Below are 25,374 nucleotides of genomic sequence, written 5' to 3'. Positions count from 1 at the left end.
ATCACAAAAGACAAACTATGTATGAAATTTGATCTCAAATCTTCACCCCCAATACTTTAACCAACTTATCTAGCCGACTTATATGATTTTATATTCCGTATTTGTAATCCAATGTCACCGTCCATGAAGAATTCCAAGTCCATGAACCATGTGTGAATCCAATCAACAAGCCCAAATTCAGAAATCCGAATACAGTTACACGTAATTGTCAACCACCCAAACTACCAATAAAAAGCGAAATCCAGAAAAAAGGAAATCCACCAAAGCTTGTTTTTGTCTATATTTGCTTCATTTCCAGTTTCTTATGTCCATCAATTTTCTTACTTAACTACTACTGTTATTAAATCTGGAATTAACAATCCCAAATTCCCAATTTCAATTCACTATTTTCAATTTCTAGGGTTCTTCAATCATGCATAATTCTTCCCCAATTTCTAACTTCAATTCTCACTCTCCTTATGAACTAATATTTCAAGCTCTTCTTATGATCCCAATTTCTCACTATTTCATCGGATTTGCGATTATTGTTGCTGTAATTTTGTATAATTTTGTGGAATGGCATTTGATTCGTGACATTTTAACTGGATTTAGAGGTCAACCAATTACCTTGACTTTCAATTCTGAATCCAAACTTTATGAGGGAGTTGTTTCGAAGTGTCGAATTTTACATGGCAGGTTTAATTTTCGATGATTTTGATGTTGCAATTTGATTAGGTTTTGATAATTTGTGTTAATTTGTTGTGTTGTTTTATTGTTTTGCAGATATTTGGCTACTCCTTGGTTAGCTAGTCCCCATATTCAAACTACTTTTTTGAACTTTTTTGGAAGGCCCCCTGTATTCAATTATAAAAGGTGAATTTTTTTCCTTCTATTTTTTCTAACAGTTGTTTTGGGTGTAGTAAATGATTGCTAATGATGTTAAAGATGCATTGTTTGGTGTTCATTGGTTGAAGGATGCTAGGATCATGGTTTTAGAGTGACAATGTTGTTGTGAAATATATGTTGATTATTGTGAAAGTATTGTTGTGATGATTATGATCATAATCATCATATGGTTATCATACTCTTAGCTTTGTAGCTATCGAGTGGGGACTGAGGAATAGGAGTCTTACTTACATTTCGGTTGTGGAATGATTGTTTGGTAGTTAGGAACTTTATACTTCGTTTTCTTGGTAATTGAGTTGATTATGATGTTTGTTTCTATTAAGAAACAATTTGAACTGAGGAATAGAGAAATGGTGAGGTCAGAATATCTAGAGGTGTACTCCTTCCTGGAGTTTAGTATGATCAAGAGTGAAAAAATGTTACAACATCAAATACAGAAAGAAGCTAAAGTGCTTCTGTGTTCAGAAAGATGAATTCAGGCCTAGAACAGATGTAAAACACAATAACTTCCTGTGAAGTGTTGTCTGCTTGTTCGCAGCCTTAATCTTATTCCCTTCACTCTGTATTCAGAAAGATGAATTCAGGCCTAGAACAGATGTAAAACACAATAACTTCCTGTGAAGTGTTGTTTGCTTGTTCGCAGCCTTAATCTTATTCCCTTCACTCTAAATAAGTTTTTTTTTTTTTTTTTTTTTTTTTTTTTTTTTGTATAATCTAGGCACATTAAAGATGCCAAGGTGTTTCATTATGTTTTTTTCATGACAAATTTATGTTTCGTATATGTTAAAGTGATCTGGTTCTTTCTTACCCCTTTAGAAAAAAAAAAAGAAGAAAGAATTAAAGTTATCTCGTTCTTTTTTTTTGTAACAAGTATACTCTTTCTCTATAGGGTTCATGAGGTGTTTTTTATTGCTAAGTTTTGAGGCTTATGATTGCTAATGATTTTTACTTGTCTTTTTAATGTCAGACAAATGTTTCATTTATCTGATGGTGGAACAGTTGCTCTGGATTGGCTTATGAGTTCTGACGGTAATCCTACTAATTTAAAATCCCTGGACTATGCAAATTCACAATCCAAAGAATTTAGTTGAGCTTTGTTTGCCTTGCCATCTGCCACTCTTTCCCCCTCAGTTCCTTTATTGTTGTGTTTCTGGACGTCTGATTTCCCTATGTTGTTTCCTTTGGATATTAGTTTCTTCATAAGATGAGATTGTGGCTTTTTTTATTATTCTCCTTCTTGCATGGTTATTCTACATTTGAGCTTTTTTTTTGTGGTCTCTGTTCCACTGCCTGTCTCGTTTTGTATGCATGGGGATATGCTGGTTATGTGTGTATCTGAAAAGTCCAAAGACATCTATGTGAGATTAACTTGTCAAATACAGTGTGAGAAAAGTCCTTTTTGATTCTCTTTATTGAAGTTGGAATTTTGGTGATTCAGACTGTAGTGCTTCATGCTTATACTTTTTTTTTTTAGTACTTGAGTCAGTTCTGCTGATTTTCCCTACATTCTGCATTGCCTTTTGATTTCTTGTTGTAAAGGACATGTATATGGGCTGATAATTGTCTATCTGTTGATTCTTCAGTGATGGGGCATGCAGTTTACATTGATAATGTTATTCCTAAAGATGATAAGACTCCTATTGTACTTGTAATCCCAGGTCTAACAAGTGATTCTAATTCACCGGTAAGTTGTTTATCATGTTTAGCATTTTAATAGTTGTCATACTTTTAAGAAGCATATCAATTTCTCAAGAAGCATATCAAATTCTTATGCAATAAACTAGAAAATGCATAAACTTATAGATATCATAGATTGTATCTACGTGAATGTCTATGACTTTTTCCTCGTTAAACTCCCTTTTCCCAGTTGTTATTATAGTGAAATGATTGATTCATGGTTGCATCTGATGATGTATCCTACAGTACCTGAAACATCTGGTGTACAACACTGCAAAATGTGGATGGAATGTTGTTGTAAGCAACCACAGAGGTCTTGGTGGTGTCTCTGTCACTGTAAGTTTTGAACAATTTTGTTTATTCTTTTTTCCCCTTCTATGATCTTTGATTCACAATCATGTTTTGCATATTCAGCTACTTTTTTTTTTTTTTTTTTTTGAATGGAATTCCAATTTGGAGAATGGTGATGCTTCTGAATTTGCTTTATAAGAAATCTGGCAATGATACATAGCTTGAAAGAATTTCTTATAGGAAAGTTGGCAATGTTGGCATTGATTTTGCTTTCTAATAAATTTGGCAAATGGCTCAGAAGTTGTGAAAGTGTGATGATAACACCCATTTTCTTTGGTGGAATCCAAAGAATGGATACTACGTACTAAGCATGATTTTGGTCAAAAAGTGGAAAATAGAGTAATAAAGGTGGTAATATGAAACAGCCACATAGCTTAACCAAACTCTTTCTTAGCCTCTTAGGACTTAATACATCTACTGGTAGGATTGTTATGGTTCCAAATCAACTCATATGACCCTAGGGGCTAGTAGATATCCCACAAATTTATTTCTATTTTGGAAAAAATTCTCGAAATTGACCGGAAAGTGTGGATAGGCTTTTGTTTACGACAATTTTACACTTTTTTAATTCCACAAAGGAAACACATCTGGGTGCTTTTTATGGACCCCATGACACCATGAGAATCCATTTGGGTTGTTGGAACCATCTGTTTTGTCTTTAAATTACCAATTTAACCGTTTACAACTTATTTCTCCCTTCATTAACTCAAGGCCACCCCGAGAATCTATATGACCGACTAGTGGTCATATATGGTTCCTATCAACATTATATGACCTCGTGATGCATCCCCTACAATCCCGAGAGTTTTCGGCACCGGGTCCCGAAACCTTCAAATTTGGTCCAACTTTGTGGATTGTAGCCTTCTGTTTTGGACAATTTTTGACTTTTCCGAGATCAGTAAGAGAAAAAGGTTGGGGTGTTTCCCATGAACCCCATAACACCTCGGAAGCCCATTTGGGTGGTTGGAACAATCCACTTTGCTCTATACTGTTAATTTAGTCGTTTATGTACACACATCCCTTAATTAAAGCCACTACAAGCCTTTATGTGACTGACTTGTGGTCACATATGGTTCCTACTTCCTAATAATCTTATATGAACCTGAGGTGCATCTCTTACCATCTCGAAAGTTTTGACACCGGTTCACAAAACCTTTGAAATTGGTGTGAAAGTGTAGATTAGCCCTCTGGACAAGTTTCAATTTGGAGGATGGGTGTGGCTCAATAATCTTTTGCATATTCAGCTACTTAGATTTTTTTTTCCCTCCGTTTTGTAAGATGAATGGCATTTTAATTCGAAGGACAGTGATGCTTCTAAATTGCCTTTATAAGCAATTTGGCAATGGCATGCAAGGCCGGCTACTAGGAGGAGCTCATTGAGCGATCGCTCAGGGCCCCCCTTTTGTGGGGCCCACATATACTAGTATAAATTATTTAAATATCTTTTTTTTTTTTTAAAAAAAAAAAACCTGTTCCTTGATAAATTTATGTAATGTAGTACTAATGACAAGTGTAACTGCTTCTTTTTAATCTAAAGATGAATCAAAGATAAATTTTATTAGCTTAAGTGATTTTTTTGGGTTCAAATGGAGGAAATGAAGAAGCACTAAAGCAGAGGTTTGGTTTATTTGCTTAATTTTCTTTTTGTTTTGTATTTTTAGATTTTCATATTTTCTTTTATGTGAGTTTTCATTTTCCTTTTTTCTTTTCTACTTACTCTTTTAGTTTATTTGTTTGCTTTAATTGCCTAAATTCTACTTCGTATTATGTTAGCTTTAATTACTTAATTTCTCTTCTATATTATTTTTTTCTATTGGGTTTTGAATCTTGACATTTTCTTATTAAATTAAAAAATGAGGTATTGGAAATATAGTTTGTTAGGGTTTGATTGATGAATTTGCTTTAAAAAAAAATGCATGTAGGACTAACTATAATCAATAATTTTGGTGACCTTTATATAATATAAAAATTTATGAAATACATTCTCATAATTTAGGGGCCTCTTTTAAGATTTCGCTCCGGGCCCCTAAAATGTCCAAGACGGCACTGATGGCATGTAGCTTGAAAGAATTGCTTATGGTGGTCTACTATTTCTTGTCTTGTATTCGATGTCTTTGTGGATGCTGGTTGTAGTATTGAATTGCATGAAGTTAAAATAGAATGTAATTCTCATGAATTTTAGATTCTTTCTTGTTAATGTTGATAGGATTTTAAATGATTCGAGAAACTATAGATATTATTTTAAATAGTTACACCCCATTAAATGTCAACCGACAATGTTATTTTTTGGGTATCTCTGTTGTCTACTTAGCTTGTTTAATGATCTTGTTTGTGTCTGGTGCACGATCTCACTTTATTTCGATTCTTCTCAACTTGTCTCACTCGTGAATGTGCTGTTTTAAATGGATCTAGCTGTGCCGTTCCCCCCCTCTTTTGTTTGTGTATATATCTAAATTTTAACTATTCCTATATGGCATTGTTTCAGTCTGACTGCTTCTATAATGCTGGATGGACAGATGATGTTCGCGTAATCATTCATCATCTACATCGTGAATACCCAAGTGCTCCTCTTTTTGTTGTGGGAACCAGCATTGGAGCCAATGTTCTGGTATGTCTGTTGGGAACATTTTGTCAATTGTTATGATTTTGTACATAGATTTTAGTATTCAAGTGAACACTTTTTTTCTTTCTAGTTTTTGTTATTTCGTATCATCTGATATTTAATATGAAATTTTCTTTGTAAAATAGACACCTTATACTTAACGAAACTACCTGAGCTCATACTTTTCTCCTAGGTAAGCAACCTCGTTTTTTATGCATAAAAAAACCTCATTGGCTAGTACAAACTTTCTGCTTCGGTTATCTCATCTCTGGAAAGGTCGCTGACAATTATTTTGTCATGCAGAACACCTTATGTCGTTTTTTTTTTTTTTTTTTTTTTTTTGGTAAAATAGTCAAATATATTATCTCATTGAAATTTGCAATGAGGGTTCATAGTGGGAGAAATGCATCAAATTCATGTTGCTTTCAGCTTAAACCTGCCATTTAGTGGCATCATTATTTTACTACATTCAATTGTAAAATTAGGCAGAGTATCATAGTTATAAGGAGGTCTCTGATGAATTATTCCCTTCTAAAACATTTATTTGTTCCTCTCAACTTTGAAAATTTTGGAAGTAATAAAAAAACTTACCTTCTAGACGCATGGAAGATGTTGGAAATTTGCCTTCTGCTTAGTTTATACTTTATACATCTCGTCATATTTCTTTTTCCTGTTTTCTTACAATATTGTGGTGGATGATAACTATAAGATTTGCTTTATCATCATTTTTGGGGATCACATTTTACCATGAATTTTATATTCCATTCTAGTATCAATGAGGTTTTAAATTATTTCAGGTCAAGTTCCTTGGTGAAGATGGGGAAGACATTCCAATTGCAGGTGCTGTTGCTATTTGCTCTCCTTGGGACCTTTTGGTAAGTTCTTTTTCTTCTATGGTACACATTTTATATAACAAAACATCATAATTCACTCGGTGGGTAGTTTACTTGTACAAAGTAGAAACGCAACTATAAGCCTTCCCCAAATCGCAGGTTTGTTTGATAGTAAATATAGACCACGGTCCATGGATGGGGGTTATAGTTGATGAAATGACAAATTCTGATCTGTATTTGAAGAAATAGGATTGGAGCATGGAGAAGTTCTTGGTTTGTATTTCTAGTTTATGTTCAGGGAGGGTTATCTTCACTTAGATATTAGCCTCTTGGTGGGACAAGCCAGTCTGCCTGTCTCCTATAGTCCTATGTGGTTCTTTAGCTTTATATTATGTGGTTTATCGTCCTGTGATTATCAGTTACAATGAATATTATTTCATTGAGTAGGTTCCCCTTACAATATTTACTGCTTATTTTACATCAGTACCTGTTTCTTCACATCTTATTGTATCCTTGCACAGATTGGAGACCGGTTCATTGGTCGTAGACTTGTCCAGAAATTGTATGATAGAGCTCTTACCATTGGCCTGCAAGGTTATGCACAGTTGTATGTCCTTTTAGCTACTTCAGTGTGATCTTGGTACTAAAATATGGTTTATTATTCTATTTGATGGTGTCCAAAGCATCATGATAATGCATTGCTAAGAGAATATTGAATATTGACTTTGTTTGCATGCTGCCCTTGCAGGCATCAACCCCGCTATTCTCGACTTGCTAATTGGGAAGGAATTATAAAGGTTTGTATTTCCAATGAAACTAATAATTCATCTATGGTAGTTTTTGTGAGCCTAGAGATATGATCATATCAGAGCTGTTAGTAGTCTTAGTACCACCTTATATTATCCAGATTCCAAGTTGTAGTCTTCATCATTAACATTGAGAATATTCTTTATGCATCTCCTCCTCTTGTCTACCCATTGCTGCTAGCCTGCTGCTCTCTGATTCTTTTAATTGGTTTGCAACATTTTGATCAAATATTAGGCTATGCCAAACTGTCATCTCTACCAGAAAGCTTATCATCAAAAACTTGTCAAGCAAGGCCTTAAGCTTATGCTCTAGTTCACATTTGCTGTATCTCCATGCCTTCGCAATATTATAATTAACAGGCATAAGTATTCATATCTTGAACCCACACAGATTTAAACCACTTACTTATCATTGCTATAACTGATCGTCATCATTGTGTGGTGGTAGCTATTAAGTAATGTCTTTTTGCCTCTTATGCGGCAGTTTAATCATTTACTTGCATGTTACCATAATAGATAGCTTGGCCTCCTATCTTTTCTTTTCAAGATTTTGTATGCTTGGTTGTTCTTTCCTTCACCATCCTTGCATTTGTATAGCTGATCCCAGATAACAGGGTGGGTTGTCCTTGTTGACCTTGTGTCATAGTCTCATAGACTCTTTGGTAATTAGTGTCTGCAATAACAATAACTCAATAAGTGTGTATCTGGATTTTGCTCTTTGTTTTGATCATTTGATGATTTAATACCCCGCGGAGTATCATCATTCAATAGGTTCCTGATTCTAATGATATTGTTTGTCACTCTTTACTGATGAAATTTCTTTTTGCATGCATGATAGTCCCGTAGCATCCGAGATTTTGATAATCACGCCACCTGTCTTGTGGGAAAGTATGAGGTAGCATTTGCTTTAGAGTTTATTTCTCTAGTGCTTACATATTGTTTTACATTACCCCGTCCTTTTGTCTTTCTAGTTACTGAAATCATCCAAACACGTTCTCAGACTGTCGACACGTACTACAGGCGAAATAGCAGTACTAACTATGTGGATAAAGTAGCTGTTCCGCTACTCTGCATTAGTGCTTTGGACGATCCTGTTTGTACCAAGGAAGCCATTCCATGGGACGAATGCAGGTCTTGTCGGCTATCATTCTGCCAATGAGTTTGTGACTCTAGTGGGTTGTAGTGACTTTTTTTGAATTACATGTTTATACAGGTTAAATAAGAACATTGTTCTAGCAACGTCACAACATGGTGGACATCTTGCCTTCTTTGAAGGAATAACTGCTTCCAGCCTCTGGTATTCAGCTGCTGCTCAATTATTTTGATACAATTAAATAATTTTGTAAGCTATTACGGCTTCTGAGAAAAGTGAAACTTATCTGACTGATACTCTGGTTAGCCAAATTCCACTAGAGCTACCCTTTTTTCCAGGCTGTTATGTGCAAATCCTGTATAAGAGTGCATTTACTCCTTTTTGAGCCTCCGTTACATCAGGGAGGGTATAGGTTTGGAGGAGGCTGTACATGATGCTAATTTGTTATGTACAATAATAAATTTGGAAATAGTATTGAAAAATGTCGTGTGTTGCATAGAAGCTGATAGAGGGGTATAATAGCGCAAAAATTCAAAAACTTATTTGGGTTAAAAGTTGCATCTAATCTGGGAGGTGTGACATGCATGAGGGATAACTGGATAACTTTAAGGCATTGCTTGTAGGCTAATGAGGTTCTGCATATCTGCAGGTGGGTGAGGGCTGTCACTGAGTTCTTGGGTATTTTACACTCAAGCCCATATATGCATAGACAAAAGAAGGTGAATGCCTCTTTTTTTTTTGGGTTCTTATCTTGTCTATCATGCTTTGTTGTTCCATTTTCTGAAAATTTTGTCTAATTTCAGGTGCAGATCCCTGACCCGATTCCTTCGTCAGAACCTTCCATAGACCAGAGTCCATATATAAGTGTTGCAGAAGATGGGATGGTTGCTGCTGTAGCCAATGAACCAACAAGAACTGATGGGTTTGAAGATTCCTCTGAGTTTATTAAACCAACCATTGCAATGGCTAAGGAGGACCAAGATCAGCAGCTGAGAGAATCAGTGCCAAATGACGTTCCTTTAGAAAGTCAAACCCAAGAACAGAAGTCCAGCACCTGCGATGCTCCTTGTCATAGTGCAACTTCTCTTATTAAGCGGCGTTTGGAACAGCTTACTCGGCATTCTAGAAAATCTATATGGTTGCTCGCTTATGTGGCAATTGTTACAAGTTGGCCCTTGGTGGGTTCAGCATTCTACTTCTTTTTCAAAAGGAAGTTTAAGAACATATCGCCTTCCAGACTACAGAAAAAATAATGACTCAAGCTGGTAACTATTTCCAGAATTCTGTACGTGTCTTAGTGCCTTCTGTAATCCTTGCGTTATTAACATGCTAAAAACATCTATAAATTTATTTATATACTCTTTGCAATATTTCGGTATATCTGAAATTTTGTTATTTTGCAATAAATCTATCAGTGCAAATGGTTATTTTGTAGCCTGCATTTTCTTATTGCAAGTACTGCAGCATGACAATCTGCATTATGTATCATCAAAATGTACCTATCTGTGTGTCCTAGCCCCAGCTTACTGTATGTATATATGTAAGGTTGCTGAAATTGGCTTCAACTTTTGTACGGTCTCTCAGATACTCTTTCACCAGGATATGTCGGCAAACCTACTCTTATCTTTGTAGATCATGGTCTCTTTTGGGATTAATTTAAAACATTCGTGGTGTTTTAGTGGAAGAGTTGCTTTTAAATTGGATAGGAAACAATTTCTGGTGTTGACTATAGTTAAACCCCAAAAGTTGCATGATCCATGCTTTACTTAATCAGATTTAATATCCTTTCTTTTATATAATAATTCATCTTTTAGGTTTTAAAATGACTAAAGGTAGTAGATTGCTATCTTTTTCAGATTATGGATAGATTGATGGTTTACTTGAGGTATAGAAAAATAATAGCAATTATTAAGTATATAGAAATATATGTGTAGAATGGTTAGTGACTATGCCCCCTTTTCATTTTTATGAAGAAAGCGGGCATTCGAAGATTATGCGAGGAAATTACGCATGCGAGGAAGATCCAGACATGATCTAACAAATTCCTTAATATGCCGCCATGTCCTGATAAAGACAAATGTTTAGGTTGGAAATTTGTGAAGAATTGTAGTAGAGATCAAAAGTTCAGGTTGGACAAATGATGTGAGAAACAGAGTTTTCTACCTATTATCTGATAGGTGTACTTTTAGAAAACGAGACAATATCCCTTTCACCAAATGAACGAATATACCGAACCTATGTAGAGAAAAGCCACTAAGTGTGGCTTTACAGTTACAGGATCAGTTTTTTATTGCCAACAGATTTGGCCTCTGACTTTTTCGAATGAAGTTGAGGCAGTTGTGATTGGATGTGATATGTTTTTTCATGTAAAGATTCCTCCTTTTCGTTGTCCTCATTATGATGTTGAAATATTTTAATAATCAGCTGTGTTTAGGGTTTAGGGTTTAGGGTTTAGGACTCATACTATGTTAAGATCATTTTATGCTAGCAGACTTGACTATATGTGTTCTGAGACTTTGCTTGAAAACAGAGGACATGTCTTTCAAAATCTGTTGTTTCGAATTCAGTATATGTTTCACAGCTTCCCTTTCAGAAGATGCTTCCTGATGTATGTTAGTTACTGTCAAAGGATTGATTAGAAGAGTCCTGATGTGTTAGTGACTGTCTAAAAGTGATTTACATTGGTTTTGGGATCAATGATGCTTGATTTATGTTCATAGCCTTTAGGATTCTGGTCATTTCTAATAGTGATGCATATCTAATGTGAGTGACTTGTAGTACTTTGAATTTACGATATTGTGCAGAATGTTAAGCCATATTTTCCTATTATTCAGTATATATCTGTTTTGACCAGTGAGATGTAACTGCATAAAAAACAAGGCGAACAATTTAAAATCACTTAAACGATTAATAATTTTCTGTTTGATTAATAATTTTCTGTTTAGTCGAAATTGGGTGGAGAGAACATGGCCGAATTTCTGAATTTGAAATAAATCATTATTGGTTTTTTGACTTGGTCATCTTTAGAATCAAAATATCTCTTTTTAGTTTGATACTTCTTGCTGTGCTGCATGTTGTCATTTTAAATAGTTTCCTGATGCCCTTCGGATTGCTCCAACCTTCCTAAGATCTAGAAAAAGATGCTGTTTATCAGCTCTTCTTTCATAGTACATTATTTTTAAGGTATCTTATTCTTAGGTACTCTTTGGAGGAATACAAGCAGTAAAATTTGATACTTCTGACCTGAATATCCTCCTCCTCAATTGTGGAAGAGCTATATATTTACCCAATCTTAGTAAAGTGACAGTTATGTGCTAAATGATGAAGGCAGTCCATCAAATAGATAATAATTACTAAATTATTTAGATTTAGGACACTGTTATTAGAGAACTGAAAGTTGACTTTTCTTCCCCTCATTTCTATTGGTCACTTAGAGTAATTGTGTATCATTAAGTTTATACTTCTATTTTATTTTTGTTATGAATGTATACTGTGTTCTTAATTGTTCAAACTTTGTTAAAGAATGTGTAAGAATACTTCGAATAATTTGTAGATATTTTCAATTACAGTCATTATCTGGTACAGGAGCTGACACCTAACCCTTTCTTCTATCTTAATTATCTTAAAATATGGTTTTAATCATTCTCTCTTGCTATTAAGGGGCAAAACTAAACTACAATAATGTCCTCTTATTATGAGACATATTTGTAATTTCTTAAGGCTAATGACCTCGATGTATCTATGTCGCTTTGGAGGTCATATAAACCTTTCAGACTCTTTCAAATGAATATAGACACCTTTACAAACCTTAAATTTCATTCGCCTCTATCCTTATCTTGTACGTTCAGAATTATATTTCTTAAATACTTTACAGTTATCTCTTTACTTTGTCCATTTCCTGTGTATCGAAGACTGCTGATTTTTCTGATTTTGGATCATGATAGACTGAATCACAATAATATTTTAAACTACTTGTGCTTCTTGCTTATTGTGAATACTGAATAGAGGTTAGGTGTTTCGTTTCAGATTAAGGGTCAATTGAAACAACTCATCTCATATTATAGGATAGTTGCGTAAATTTGACACCATACTTAGAGTATCAGGAATATCAGGGTAGAGATATTGATTTTTTCTGTTTACTCTTAAAATGCTTTAATTTCTACCTTCTGTAATGTTTCACCAGTATCTCTCTGACATTTTTTTAGTACTTAAAACTATATTCCCATCACTTGTTGAAGCACATTATATGAAAGATGCATACACTTAATCATTTGTGCCCACATTTTTAATTAAGTAGACTTGTTGGTTTCATATTCCTTCTTTGACTTGTGAAGGCGTGTGTGATTCCCAATCATCAACATAATATATTGCAGAAAATCTGATTCTGAATGTTTGCTCGAGTGCCTATACTGTGACCATTGGTTGAGTAATTTTATAAGGTAGACTGTTTTTGCTGATTGAACTAAACAATTCTTGAATACTTAATTTGTCAGAATCTGTTTGAGATTTGATCTCCGCTGATTGATATCTTCTGTGTCATATCACGGTGGTTGAGTATTTTAATCAGCATTTTTTGGAACGACTTGAGTATTTTTATTAGCAAATCTAAGCAGTATTTGTAGGCAAATGTTGCATATCTCAGAGACAGGTAGGTAAGGTTCAACACTTTTCTTGCTGTTTGTCCTTTGTAAGTGGCACTTCTTGCTTTTCCGAGCTACCAAAAGACTAGTAAATAAGACCCTTTGCACACTGGCCCTTTCAGGTATTGTTTATACTAATTGGAAGGGCTTAGCTGTTCAATGACCCTAAATTCTAAGACAAGGAACCAGTAAAGATTTTAGATACTCTTCCTATATATTAGTGCTTTTGGTGACCTCACTAACCTGAAACGTAAAACGAAAAGCAGGGTCTTCAATTATATATAGATTCTCCTTGTCCTTGGTGCTAATGATAAAGAATTTGTGTTGGGTTATTCCATTCTGCTTTCTATTCTCTCCTCATTATCTTTAAAATTTTCATTATTATTCCTCGATTTCTGAGCTTTCTTAAGTCTGCATTCTTCTGTAGTTCTGTCTGTTATTACAGAATCTGTTACGATGAATGAAGAGGTTTTGAGCCTTAGCTTAGCTCCTGTCGGTCACTCTGACCATGTTGAGAGGACACTGAAGAGGAGGAGGATCGATGATTCTCATTCTGTGACAAGTTCAGTTGAAGACTGGGAAGAAAAGATTTTCAGGCTGCTTGAAGAGAGACAGAGAATGCTGAACATTGAGCAAAGAGGAAAAGATGTTCAAGAAGGTTCAGGTCTTCATCTAATTCATTTATTGCTCGTAGCAGCAACATTAATCAAAGATAATAATGTCAGTTCTGCTGCTGATAATGTGATGGAGCTCTATCGATATGTTTCAGTAACTGGTGATTCAGGACAAAGGGTTGCTGCTTATTTTGCTGATGGGTTGGCTGCAAGGCTTTTAACCCCGAAATCTGCATTCTATAACATGGTAATGAGCAAACCAACACCTGCAGAAGAGTTCATGGCTTTTACTCATATGTACAGAGTTTCTCCGTTTTATCAGTTTGCTCATTTTACTGCCAATCAGGCAATACTTGAAGCATTCGAGGGGGAGGAAGAAAATAATAACTGGGCGTTACATGTGATTGATTTCGACATCTCACATGGTTTTCAATGGCCTTCTCTTATGCAGTCTCTCTCTGAGATGGCTACTGCTTCAAATCGGTTAGTATCACTTCGTATTACAGGTCTTGCAAGAAGCTTGGAAGAGCTGATTGACACTGAGAATAGATTGATAAGCTTCTCTAAGGGGTTTCAGAATATAGCGTTTGAATTTCATGGGTTGTTAAGAGGATCAAAGCTCGTCAACCTTGAAAGGAAAGAGAACGAAACAGTTGCAGTAAATATGGTTTTTCACCTCAGTAGCTTGAGTGATATCTTAAAGATTTCAGAAACCATGACAGCCATACATTCTCTAAACCCTTCAATAGTAGTTTTAGTAGAAAGGGAAGGAAGTCAAAACAGTTGTGGTATCCTCCCAAATTACGTCGATTCTTTGCATTATTATGCTGCAATGTTCGACTCCTTGGATGATTGCCTACCTTTAGAGAGTGCCGAGAGACTGAACATAGAGAAGAACCATCTCGGGAGAGAGATCAAAGATCTGATAGCTTCCGAGGATGAAGTGAAGTGTTCAAGGTTTGAGATAATGGAGACATGGAAAGGAAGGATGGTAAGTCATGGGTTTTCAGGAATTGAACTGAGCTCGAAAGCAACTATTCAGGCGAAGCTTTTATTGAAAATGGGGTGTCATTATCATCCTCATTTTGAAGGGAACTCTGGTGGTGGCGGATTCAGAATTTACGAAAGAGATTATGGGAGGGGTATATCTCTAGGCTGGCAAGATAGGTTCCTTATAACAGCCTCTGCTTGGCGTTGTATATGATTCATAATTTTCTTGTAGAGTTCATTTATTATACAGTTATTTGTAAACAATGTCTCTCAAAACGAGTTTGAACGAACGCAATGATTTGGTATTAATTAAATCTAGTTCACTTTCTCAACTAGCTGTTGTTTAATCCTGCTTCCATCAGATTTCAGACATGATGCACGAATAGAAGTGTATTAATGTTAAGGTATTGCCATTATAAAATGATAACTGATTAAATTAGACTTTGAATTATAAGATGGAGCGTGTTGAAGGGAGGAAAAGAGGAGGGATGAATCCACATAATATGGTGTCTCAAACATGGGTTTGAAAACTATTTTGTACTTCGTATTAAAAATTGCAACATGGTTCTCAATGTTGGATTTATGGCTTTAAAACATTTGGGATGTAAGCATGTAACGGTTTGTTTCTAACATCTACTAACCCTCCATTGTAACTCTCCTTGGTAGTGGTCAAAAATCATTGATCATTTTATTTATCTCATTCAATGCATTGTTTGTCTATATGAGACTTTAAATGGAGTATAAAGAGACATAATAAAATACATAGTAGTAGTTTCCTCAAAAAAAAAAAAAAAAAAAAAAAAAAAAGATAGTAGAATAGGGTATGTGTGTGGTGAAAAAAAAAAACAAAAAAACTATTGTCCTTAACAGATTAATTAGCTCCATTGGATGTTCACTCGAATTGTTTTCCAAAGTTCGTACATTTAAGCTATGATCGAGCTGAGTTGTTCTGAACACGATTATCTAAATTCAAATGGGTGCCACATACACATACATGGCCCTAAACCCTTATTACTAGGCAAAAATGTTTCATCCTTTGCTAATTTTATATCCCAATATTGCACTATAAATCTATATCACACATTCGTCTATATTTCACGGCTATTTGATAAAGAAAAATCATCTTATATGAAGAAAAATAACTTATTAACGTGTATAATTAATGAACCTCAATTCCTTATATAATTATATCTATTGCCTTGTCTTATAAGCAATGATAAATGTATCTCTAATCAGTAACTTTCTTTATACGTAGTATTAAATATGTCTTACTATTGGCTACTTGAAATGTTCCTTATAGATTGATTACAAGGAGATCACCTTAGAGTAACAGTATAATAAAAATAAAAATAAAAAATTACAAATGTACAAGTATATTTTACTCTATTAGAATTTGTCAAAAAAATACTCTATTGAAAGCATCGAAATAAGCCCATCCCAAAATAGCTCATTAATGAGAAAATGAAAGAAATCGGCCCAACTAAAAGCCCAAATAATAAAAAGAGTAAATAATCTTTGTGATTTTCCAGAAACTACTGAAAAATTTTCGATTTCGATTTACAATTACACTTTCGTTTTGTTTGTTCTACACTTTACTGGGTTTCAAAAATCTGAAACTTGAAGAATTCTCTGCTAAATTTCTGTGAAATAGTTTCTTCAATTAATCAGCAATGGATGAAGTGAGATCAGCAATGGAAGATCATATGAATCAAATGGCGGATCTTATTCAGAAGTTTTCTGATGAACTTCGTTCTGGTTTCGCACCTGCTTATGATAATTTCATGGGTTTCTTCCACGCCATTGATTGGAAGGTCTCCCTTTTCTCTCTCTTCAGTTGCATTTAATTTTCCTCAAATTAAATTTGATTGATTATAGGTTCACTTTGTTCTTGGATTTGTTACTTGAATCAGCTTAATTTTTGGTAATTTATCACCCAAGATCTGAAATTTGATTATGCTTATGCTATATTGCATCTGAATTTTATTTAAAATTAATAAATTGTTGATTGTAATTGCTTGACAGTTAATTGTTTATTGCTGTTTTGATGAGAAGAGTGTAACTTGGGAGCTGTTTATCTAGTATTGCTATCTTTGTTTTTATCTTGCTGTTAGAAGATTTAGATTCTGAGATTTTGCAAGAAAGATGCAAATTTTCATACTAATAAGGCAGTGATGTAGTTTTGTTTATAATGATAATTAATTATGCAAATTTCAATTCTATGCTGAACATGCTAAAGTTGCTTTCTTTTCGTTCATTGAAGGTCTCACTAGATGCTTTAGGGGAATAAACAAGTTAGATAAACAGTAATAACAATAATGTATCTTTTAATCTAGTGTGCTTGCTAGAGAAATCAGCTAGTGGTTAATAATTCTTGATTTAGGCATGTTTAATATGATCAACCAAAGAGGATGAGTAATCTTTGGAAAGTTGTTCTATATCAGCTGATAAATTTGTGAAATGTAGAATGAGAGGCAAGAGAACCATGTTGCTCCGTAAATTTCAGTGCTTTCATTATTTACGCAGAACTATTTCAGTATTTCTGCTTGCTCCTCATTCAAAATTGCCTGTTACCAATATGTGAAATTTAGTGATTTGTCTGCATTTGCTTGCTTCTTTATTCTTTTAATGTACAGATAATGCCTTTACTAAATCATTGTGGTATTCCTTTTATCTCAGATGCATTAGTGCTTGTGCTCTTATACTATAGGCGAGATTTTCTCATATGCTCTTTTCATTTTTTATTAACGCTGAAATGGTCTATGCAGGAGCCGTGGTTGATGGGATTATTGGGATTCTATGTGTTTCTGTTGCTAACTATTATCTTCTCCAGGAGACATGTCAACTTCCAAATGTGTCTATTCCTTCTTGCCTGTATGTTTCCAACTCTCTAATTGTATTCAATTTTTGTGTCACATCATGCCTTATTGTTTTATTATATTTTCTTTGAGCAGTCGGAAAATTTTTATAACCACTAACCATTTGGGCCAACTTGGTCCTTTTGTTGTTGTTGTTGTTTGAGGGAGGTGGACTGGGGTTGAGGGATTAGATGGTAGGAAAAAAAGGATTGAGCATACTACTTACTTTCCTTATTCTGTCACTATTCTTTGACAATTGTAGGATGATATTATGGATAAATGTTTTTTTTTTTTTTTTTTGAGCGACCAAATGATGCGTCTTCTTCCCTGCTTTAAAGTTATTGTTTATGTAAACAGAAATAGTTGCTTCATATTGGACTTCAGGTAGGTTTTGAGGCTTGTCACATTTGTGCACTGTCTAACATGATTGCGTTCTGCTGCAGTGTCCGGTGTATATCTTGCTGAAAGATTGAACCGGTTTCTGGGTACTCACTGGGAAAGTTTTGCTACTCAGAACTATTTTGACCCTCATGGACTTTTCCTCTCTGTAGTGTGGTCTGGCCCGCTTCTCATAATTGCAATGTTAATATTGGTTAGTATTCTTCATTTGTTTCTAGCTTTTCCAATGCACTATTCTTGATAACTTCTGTTTTGATACTGCCTTTTCTTCTCCAATTACAGATAAATACCCTCTTCTCATTGTGCCATCTGATTGTTCGGTGGAAAAGGGCTGAGCTCAGACACCGTGCAAGACTTGAGAAGAAAGAGAATTAGGTTTGTATTCAGTACTATGTCGTCAATTTACAGAGGTTGTTCTGTTGATGGATGGCCAAAGAATGCACAGTGCAAGGTGTATGGTCGCAAATGGCCCCCTCTACTTTGTTCTCATACTGAACCTCAGCTTAACACGAGCTGTAAGTTTTGGATTGCTAGGTCATGGTCTTGCAACACCTCTCTTGTTCCTGGTGTTTACCTGCAGGCTGCAGCCAAGTGAACTAAGTTCTTCTGAGTGTATTATTTACATTTAGCTTGTCTCAAAAAGAAAAAAAACCCAAGAAAAGATGGTTTTAGCTAAATCTCATCGGCGCTAATATTTTTAGAATTCTTAGAGTCCATGACTATTTATGAAATTTTCGATCGTGGATGAAAGAAATGGGTTTTTTTTGGTTATCTGTTCAACAATTTGTACATTTTCTTAATACTTGATATTAATGCTAATTAGAGTTCCTCATATTGATTCTTGAGATTGAATAATGTAACTTGATCACAAGTTTTTTCTAACTCAATCGTTCAGATCTGCACTCGATGAAGTGCCTAATGAATTGGAGACGGCTGAGGTCCTTCTGTCCTTGCTTTTGTTCCAATGATCTTATTTTTAACATGTATGTCCTCGTGGTCTCCTCTGCAGTATCCAGTTTTGCATGTAGGTAATGGCTGTAACTTGATCTGTAAGATGAAAGTGGAGCTTAATTAAACATTATACAAGGGTTTTTTTTTTTTTTTTTTAATAAGTTAATTGTCAGTAAAAAAGTTGAGGTCTGCTCATTGATATTTACAAATGATCAATGCCTCATGAACTTATGTTTTTAATTGGCTTTATTAAATAGTTTCAACTGGGAAACCATATACTCCCTCCATTTCTTATTTCTTGCAACATTTGCCATTTTAGAGTGGTTCACATTTCTTGTAACAAACTTATTTTTATCCTTATTTGGAAACTTTTTTCTGTCAAAATGACCAATATACCCTTACTTGCATTTGCATAAAAGCATGCCCTTACTTTTTATTAATTATGCTTAAAAACTTTTGACTTGGGAACCGTGCAACCCCCCTTTGTTGCAAGAAATAAGAAACGGATGGAGTATCTGCAATCTTATGTCATGCTGCAAATGATTGATGATTGGCCATTAACATGAAACTCTGTGAAGTTGTGAGACATAATTGCATTTGCATAAAAGCATGCCTTCATCTTGTGGTCTTGCCCCGAACTAGACAGCATAACGTTGAAAAACACGGCGGAATTTCCCATTGTGATGAAACTGGATAGCCAAGAGCTTCACATCATCAGCTCTCAGAGAAAATGCATCGATACTGGTAAGGCACTTAATTGTTTGAGTTGAAGGTGGGAGGTTCACAGTTGATGTAGTAGGATGTGAACACCATACCAGCAATTCTTTCCCACACAAGTCCCCTGGTCCAAGGATAGTAGGTGGTCCACTGTTGTTAGCCGTAGAAACTCCCAACTGACCACTGTATATAAACAAAATTTGCAGAACTGGCTCGCCTTCAAATGCTACATAAGTGCCTTCATTAATCGAGAATGTCCGTAAGTACCCACATAATGTCATCACAAGATGATCGTCCATCTCTGAAAATAGTGGCATCTGAAACAAAATTGCAGAAAAAATGACGTTATTTATATAACCTACGATTGCTGATTCTGAGGGACAAAAAAAAACCTTCGTAGATACTGAGAGGAGGGAGTTGGAAACTGACAGTGCGGATGATCTCTAGATACAACTCTCTCCGAATCTCATTTCTTATATCCCAAGGAAGTGAATCTAAAAAAGTGTGATCATTGATGCCTTGAGTGGAACTCCATTCAGATTGAATAAATTTTTTGACGTTTTCCTTTAAATGTTTAGGTAACTGGTGATGCTTCATCCATTCCTCTACCATCCTTTGTCTTGCTCTTTGCCTGTCTTCTTTCTGCTCCGTGCATTGCAAGCCAGTCTAGCTAATGTAAGATCAAAGAAAACATATAGTCATTAATTTGGAGCTATTGATCATCTAACAAAGAAGGGAGAAAGTGAAGATTTATCACCTGCATTCGGGCTAACAAATCTCCAAACAAAACAAGACCAAAGATGACTATAAAGAAACTGGCGATTGTATCTATGGGGTATGAGCTAGCACTGAAAATCTGGCCAAAGGAGCTGCATCAAACGGAAAAATCATATGCACAGTTTTTAGTCCGAAGTTTTACCTCTGATTGATAACGGTGTTTACTAAGACAAGACACAAACAATGCAGTAGTATGTTTAAGCATGTCATTCAAAGGTACAGTGTTAGATCAACAACCATTTTGTACCTTAAACTCTTTAGTCCCCAAGCCAAGCAATATGTATACTTCTGAATCAAAGTTCTTGTGCCAATCTTGGCTGTGAAAGCGTCTGAAAGTATTCCAAACTCATAACCATACTTTTTATTACAAAGAGTGAGCAATTCATCCCACACAAGATTTGCTGCATCAGACTCCCTATCAGTTACTGTTTTTCTGCATTGTAGGGCGGTAGAGATGTATAAATCATAATAGCAGGCCCCCATGCCCTGCGTTACCAAGTACCAATAATGAGTATATGCAGTACATATTTCTTGAAACTGTTTAAGAACGACTCATGTTTTGCCATTATTTTTTGAGATTATCATAATACAAACAAGAGCTTTTAGAGGCAGAAAGAGTACCAAATTAACAACTAGAGAAAAAAAAGGGGGGAGAATACTGACATGGCCGGTCATAATGAAATAGAAGAGGTTTAGCAAAGCGCCTGCCCAGGCATTCTTCGTAAGAACACCCGTTGATGTGGCTCTATGATAATGAGGTGACATGGCTATGACTCTGAAAGGAAGCTGTACAAGAATACCGTATGTTGCCAACGTTTCCCATGCTGACGAATATTTCAGTCCTAGACAAACCTGACAAAAAAATGACTAGCTATAAGTTGTGCAGCACACATAATATAAATATGAAATCTATTGTTATATTGCTTCCCAATTGAACAACCATCTCTTCAACTCAAATCACATCGATCTGCTTTGAGCATCAAGATCTCCAACCCAAGGTGACTCCTTTAGTCGTCCTGGGCTAACTAACATTATTTGGCCTTAATACCACCCAATGCTATGCTATAATCAACGGGAAAAAAATTAATTTACCTGTGGAATTTGTAGTACAGCAACCAAATCAACTATAAATGATGTCTTTGTGTATCTTGTCTCCTTCATAAGCTTCTGTCTCTCGACTGGTGTAATTTTAGGAGGCGTACACATAGTGCGTAATCTCATGATCATACTCCCAAGGAAGATAAGATCTACAACACTTCTTAAAATGGCTATGCGGACTCCGAAATGCCAATCCATGTACAAGGAATTCTTGCCTCCAAGACTAGGAATATAAAAGAAAAGGAAGTCCATGAATAAGCTGCACACACCAGCCACCAAAATACATAGCCATTGAATCGAGATTTTGCAATGAGGGTCAAATTTTGTCTTCCAAATCATTTTACTTCTTCATTAAGACTAATTGGACATAATGACATACAGAATATGATTAGAGGTTTGAGGAATCCAAAATTGTTGTTCTCTTTTAGAAATGTCAAGAGAAAACGTTGCTGAGACAACCAATAATAAGGAGAAAGAATAGATCACCCTTCCAAGTGGCATTGTCATATTCCTCTTAATTTTTTTGGAAATTAATAGAGGAAATTGCTAAATGAATTTCACTTATTGACTCTACTCCGTATTTAATTAACACATATCACTTTATTTTCTTCTATGGCATAAACCATAGTAATAGGGACAGAAAGAGAATTTCTTCATAATTTAGGCCCTGTTTGGTGGTAGCGGTTAGCATTTTGACCAGTCAAAACACTACTAGAAAAAATTTGAAAGTGTTTGGCTTGGTAGTGATTTTAGTAGCGGTTAGCGATAGAGGTAGAGTTTAGGTAGCTTTTCTCAAACGTTAAAAATAGTAGCGTTTAGAAGTAGCGGGTAGCGTTTGACAAATTTGTATTAATTTTAAAACAATGTTTATATGAATTTTGATATATTTTGGTATTGCAACCGCTACTTTTGCCAAACATTCATACTATCAACCGTTACTTTGACAGCTAATCTCTACCCACTACTAATTGACCGCTACTCGCTACCTTAACAGCCAGTGGCGGATTCAGGATTTTACGGGTGCTAGGTCACCGTTACCCATCGACCGCATACCAACCATAATTAATGCATTAATATTCTAAAAGTTAATTAAAAAAAGACATTCCAAAAATATTAAATGTTACGGGGAAGAAGAAGGATAATGACAAGTCACTAATGAAACTACCAAAAAATTTTCTAAGAAAAGACATTCCAAAAATATTAAATGTTACGGGGAAGCAGAAGGATAATGACAAGTCACTGATGAAACTACCAAAAAATTTTTGAACAATGACTTTAACAATGTACCAGTTTGAGAACTAAGTAGGTAGTGGTAGATATATGTAAAAAGGAAAAAAAAAAAAAAAAAAAACCGTTGTCCTTAGGAGTCATACCCATAACCTTTGGCAAAAAATACAATGCCTCCCACCATTACAACACTAAGCAATTACTTGTATAATTGCATTGTTAAATGTTTATATATTACATCTTCTTAATGCAAGAAAAAAGGAAGGAAAGTAGCTTCCCCTAGGAGTCGAACCAGTAACTTTAGTCTAAAAATATGAAGCCTCCACCATTGGACTACGGAGTACATATCATTATTAGTTGCAATATTTAATATTTAAACCTTCTCTGTTTTTGTGCTAGGTCACGTGACCTACCGTGCACAAGGGTGGCTCCGCCACTGTTAACAGCTACCCGCTACTTGACCGCTAAAAACTACCCGCTAAAGAAGAAGTAAATTCCAAGCGGCCTAAATGTTTTTCTCCTTTTAGAGTTGCAAATTACTTGTACTTGCAGAGAATAAACATGATAACTCACAACACATTCTCATCCTCCCTCATAAAGTCGATTTTGATAACTCAATCTATGATACATTTTGTGTACGATCATGGGATTTTCCACACTGTTACTGAGGTTGATAGAATTTACATTTCGAGGTTTCTTATCATAGCTCATGTAAATGCGAGAAATGAGCATCAGTGCACCGATTCCTATCAGTACCCCAGCAGACCACCATGTTGCTGCCTCGTTATATAGAGATGAGAGCATCATTTTAAGGAGGACCAAAACCCCCGAATTGGAACGTTTAGATGTTCTCATTTTTATTTTCTTTTCAACTGGCACATAAGAGCGTTGTTCGCGATTGTATACGACAAGCAATGCAATAATATATGTAGCCTCCACTACCCACGCAAACATTGATTTTGTAGTGCTTTATTATCAACCATTACCATGCACTCATCTAATTGCACCCTTCGTAACTCGTAAGTAGGGATGTCAATGGGGCGGGGCGGATGTTGGCCTTCCCATCCCCATCCCCACCTAATATTTTCATCCCCATCCCCATCCCCACGGCGGGTCCAATTTTCATCCCCATCCCCGCCCCACCCCCCACATGGATATCCATCCCCACCTTATCCCCACCAAAGACCCACCTAATCCCCACCCAAGATCCACCTAATCTCCGTATCTCAAATAAACAATCTTACATAATTAATACGAATTATAAAATAAAACATTCTACACATATTTTTGTGTTATAATATAAGTGTCATACAAAGTATTATAATTAATATTGTATTTCACGTAATTATTTATAAATAGTATAAAAGTAAGTAATTTTACTTTAAAAGATATATAGATGTGGGTATGAGGTGGGGATGGGGTGGGTATGAAGTGGGGCAAGTGGGGCGGGGCGGGGATCGATGGGGCGAGTACAACTTAAAATCCACCCCCGCCCCATCACTCATGGCGGGTATGGTTTTTATCCCCATCCCCGCCCCACCACCCGCCAAACCGAGACCCATCCCCGCCCCACTAGGGCGGGGATGGGGCGGGTCTCCTACTTGACCTGCCCCACTGACATCCCTACTCGTAAGTGAGCCTTAACCGGCTATACGCTATAAAATGTCTAAATTCTAAATGTACCATGCATTTAATCATAATAACTACTCCCTCCGTCCCCTTTTGATAGTCCCTTATGGATAAATTTTAGTCCCAAGATGTTCACCTAGAGCTGTCAAAAGTTGACCCGACCCGAAATACCGACCCTAACCCGACCTGACCCTAACCCGTCTGAACCCGAAAAAAATGGTGACCCGAACCCGACCTAACTCGACCTGAAACCAACCCTAGACCCGAGTATTTGAGACCCGAACCCGACCATGAACCGACCTAAAGAGGACCCGACCCAAATGTGACCCGTAAATTATTGACCTGAACCGAACCCGACTCGAACCCGAGAATGACCCAAACCCGATGTAATCCGTCAAAACCCGAATTCAACCCGACCTGTTTCTTACCCGACCCGAGTTCAACCCGACCCGTTCCTAACCCGACTCGAATTTAAACCTGACCTGTTACAAACCCGACCCGAAATCAACCCGACTTGTTATTGACCCGACCCAAATTCAACCCGACTTGTTATTGACCCGACCCGAATTCAAACTCGACCTATTACTAACTCGAATTTTAGGATTTAGGAATTTTTAGGATAAAAAAAATACTCCGTATTGACTATTGAGTTTACTTTTTTTCAATTTATTAACATGGATTCCAATTATAAAACAAAAGTGGTCTTTCTCATCTTACTTGACTTGTCTCTTACATAATTCTCGTCAAAGAAAAACTGAACTGGACAGCAGCCAAAAAAAAAAAATTAAACAAAAAAATAAAAAATACACGGGACCCAGACAATAGCAGGTTTTTATCATCTTACTTGACTTATCTTTTATTATTATTATTATTTTTAAGGGAATTCAAATTTTATTATTCACTTGTCTATTTAATATTTTTTTTAGAAAATGTTTTAAATTACATAATTTAATTTGGAGTTTTAAAAAATTAAAAAATTAAAAAATTAAATGTATCTGGACCCAATATGACCCGACCTGATATCAAACTTAAACCCTATTAATCCAATATTTGATACCTAAAATCGAACATGACCCGACTTGATTTTTATAACCCTAGAATAAAAATACTTGAAAAGGACCGATCTAATTATAACTCGAAAATTTTTGACTTGAACCACACTCGAGACCGACTTGGAAATGACCCGACATGATTATAACCCGCAAATTATTAACTTGCCAATTTGAACTC

At 35.6% G+C, this 25,374-nt stretch overlaps 4 protein-coding genes across 4 annotated transcripts; 3 read left to right on the top strand and 1 right to left on the bottom strand.

The window, feature by feature from the left end:
- The first annotated feature begins 224 nt into the window (after nucleotides 1–224).
- Nucleotides 225–9,654, top strand: LOC145613531 (embryogenesis-associated protein EMB8-like). The gene is made up of 14 exons (XM_081668652.1): nucleotides 225–675; nucleotides 763–852; nucleotides 1,853–1,914; nucleotides 2,469–2,569; nucleotides 2,809–2,898; nucleotides 5,399–5,521; nucleotides 6,313–6,390; nucleotides 6,870–6,955; nucleotides 7,097–7,145; nucleotides 7,993–8,049; nucleotides 8,155–8,285; nucleotides 8,368–8,451; nucleotides 8,897–8,966; nucleotides 9,051–9,654. Exons 1-14 carry the CDS (start codon nucleotides 413–415, stop codon nucleotides 9,498–9,500), a joined length of 1,734 nt encoding a protein of 577 aa, XP_081524778.1. The 5' UTR covers nucleotides 225–412; the 3' UTR covers nucleotides 9,501–9,654.
- A 3,001-nt stretch (nucleotides 9,655–12,655) lies between these two features.
- LOC145615194 (GRAS family protein RAM1-like) lies at nucleotides 12,656–14,778 on the top strand. Its single transcript, XM_081670265.1, has one exon. It carries the CDS (start codon nucleotides 13,344–13,346, stop codon nucleotides 14,703–14,705), a length of 1,362 nt encoding a protein of 453 aa, XP_081526391.1. The 5' UTR covers nucleotides 12,656–13,343; the 3' UTR covers nucleotides 14,706–14,778.
- Nucleotides 14,779–16,044: 1,266 nt separating this feature from the next.
- Nucleotides 16,045–18,590, top strand: LOC145615370 (uncharacterized). Its single transcript, XM_081670444.1, has 4 exons — nucleotides 16,045–16,302; nucleotides 17,257–17,362; nucleotides 17,790–17,938; nucleotides 18,028–18,590. Exons 1-4 carry the CDS (start codon nucleotides 16,162–16,164, stop codon nucleotides 18,118–18,120), a joined length of 489 nt encoding a protein of 162 aa, XP_081526570.1. The 5' UTR covers nucleotides 16,045–16,161; the 3' UTR covers nucleotides 18,121–18,590.
- A 744-nt stretch (nucleotides 18,591–19,334) lies between these two features.
- LOC145613060 (cyclic nucleotide-gated ion channel 18-like) lies at nucleotides 19,335–23,469 on the bottom strand. The gene is made up of 8 exons (XM_081668119.1): nucleotides 23,181–23,469; nucleotides 21,668–21,737; nucleotides 21,283–21,547; nucleotides 20,854–21,042; nucleotides 20,438–20,676; nucleotides 20,171–20,282; nucleotides 19,843–20,079; nucleotides 19,335–19,730 (listed from the first exon to the last, which is right to left on the bottom strand). The coding sequence occupies exons 1-8, from the start codon at nucleotides 23,467–23,469 to the stop codon at nucleotides 19,335–19,337; spliced, it is 1,797 nt and encodes a 598-aa protein (XP_081524245.1).
- Nucleotides 23,470–25,374: the final 1,905 nt, after the last annotated feature.

This window comes from Chenopodium album, chromosome 25, assembly GCF_948465745.1.
Source record: "Chenopodium album chromosome 25, dcCheAlbu1.1, whole genome shotgun sequence".
Taxonomy (NCBI): domain Eukaryota; kingdom Viridiplantae; phylum Streptophyta; class Magnoliopsida; order Caryophyllales; family Amaranthaceae; genus Chenopodium; species Chenopodium album.
Note: the sequence above shows the minus strand (reverse complement) of the source record. Positions and strands in the feature narration are given on the sequence as shown.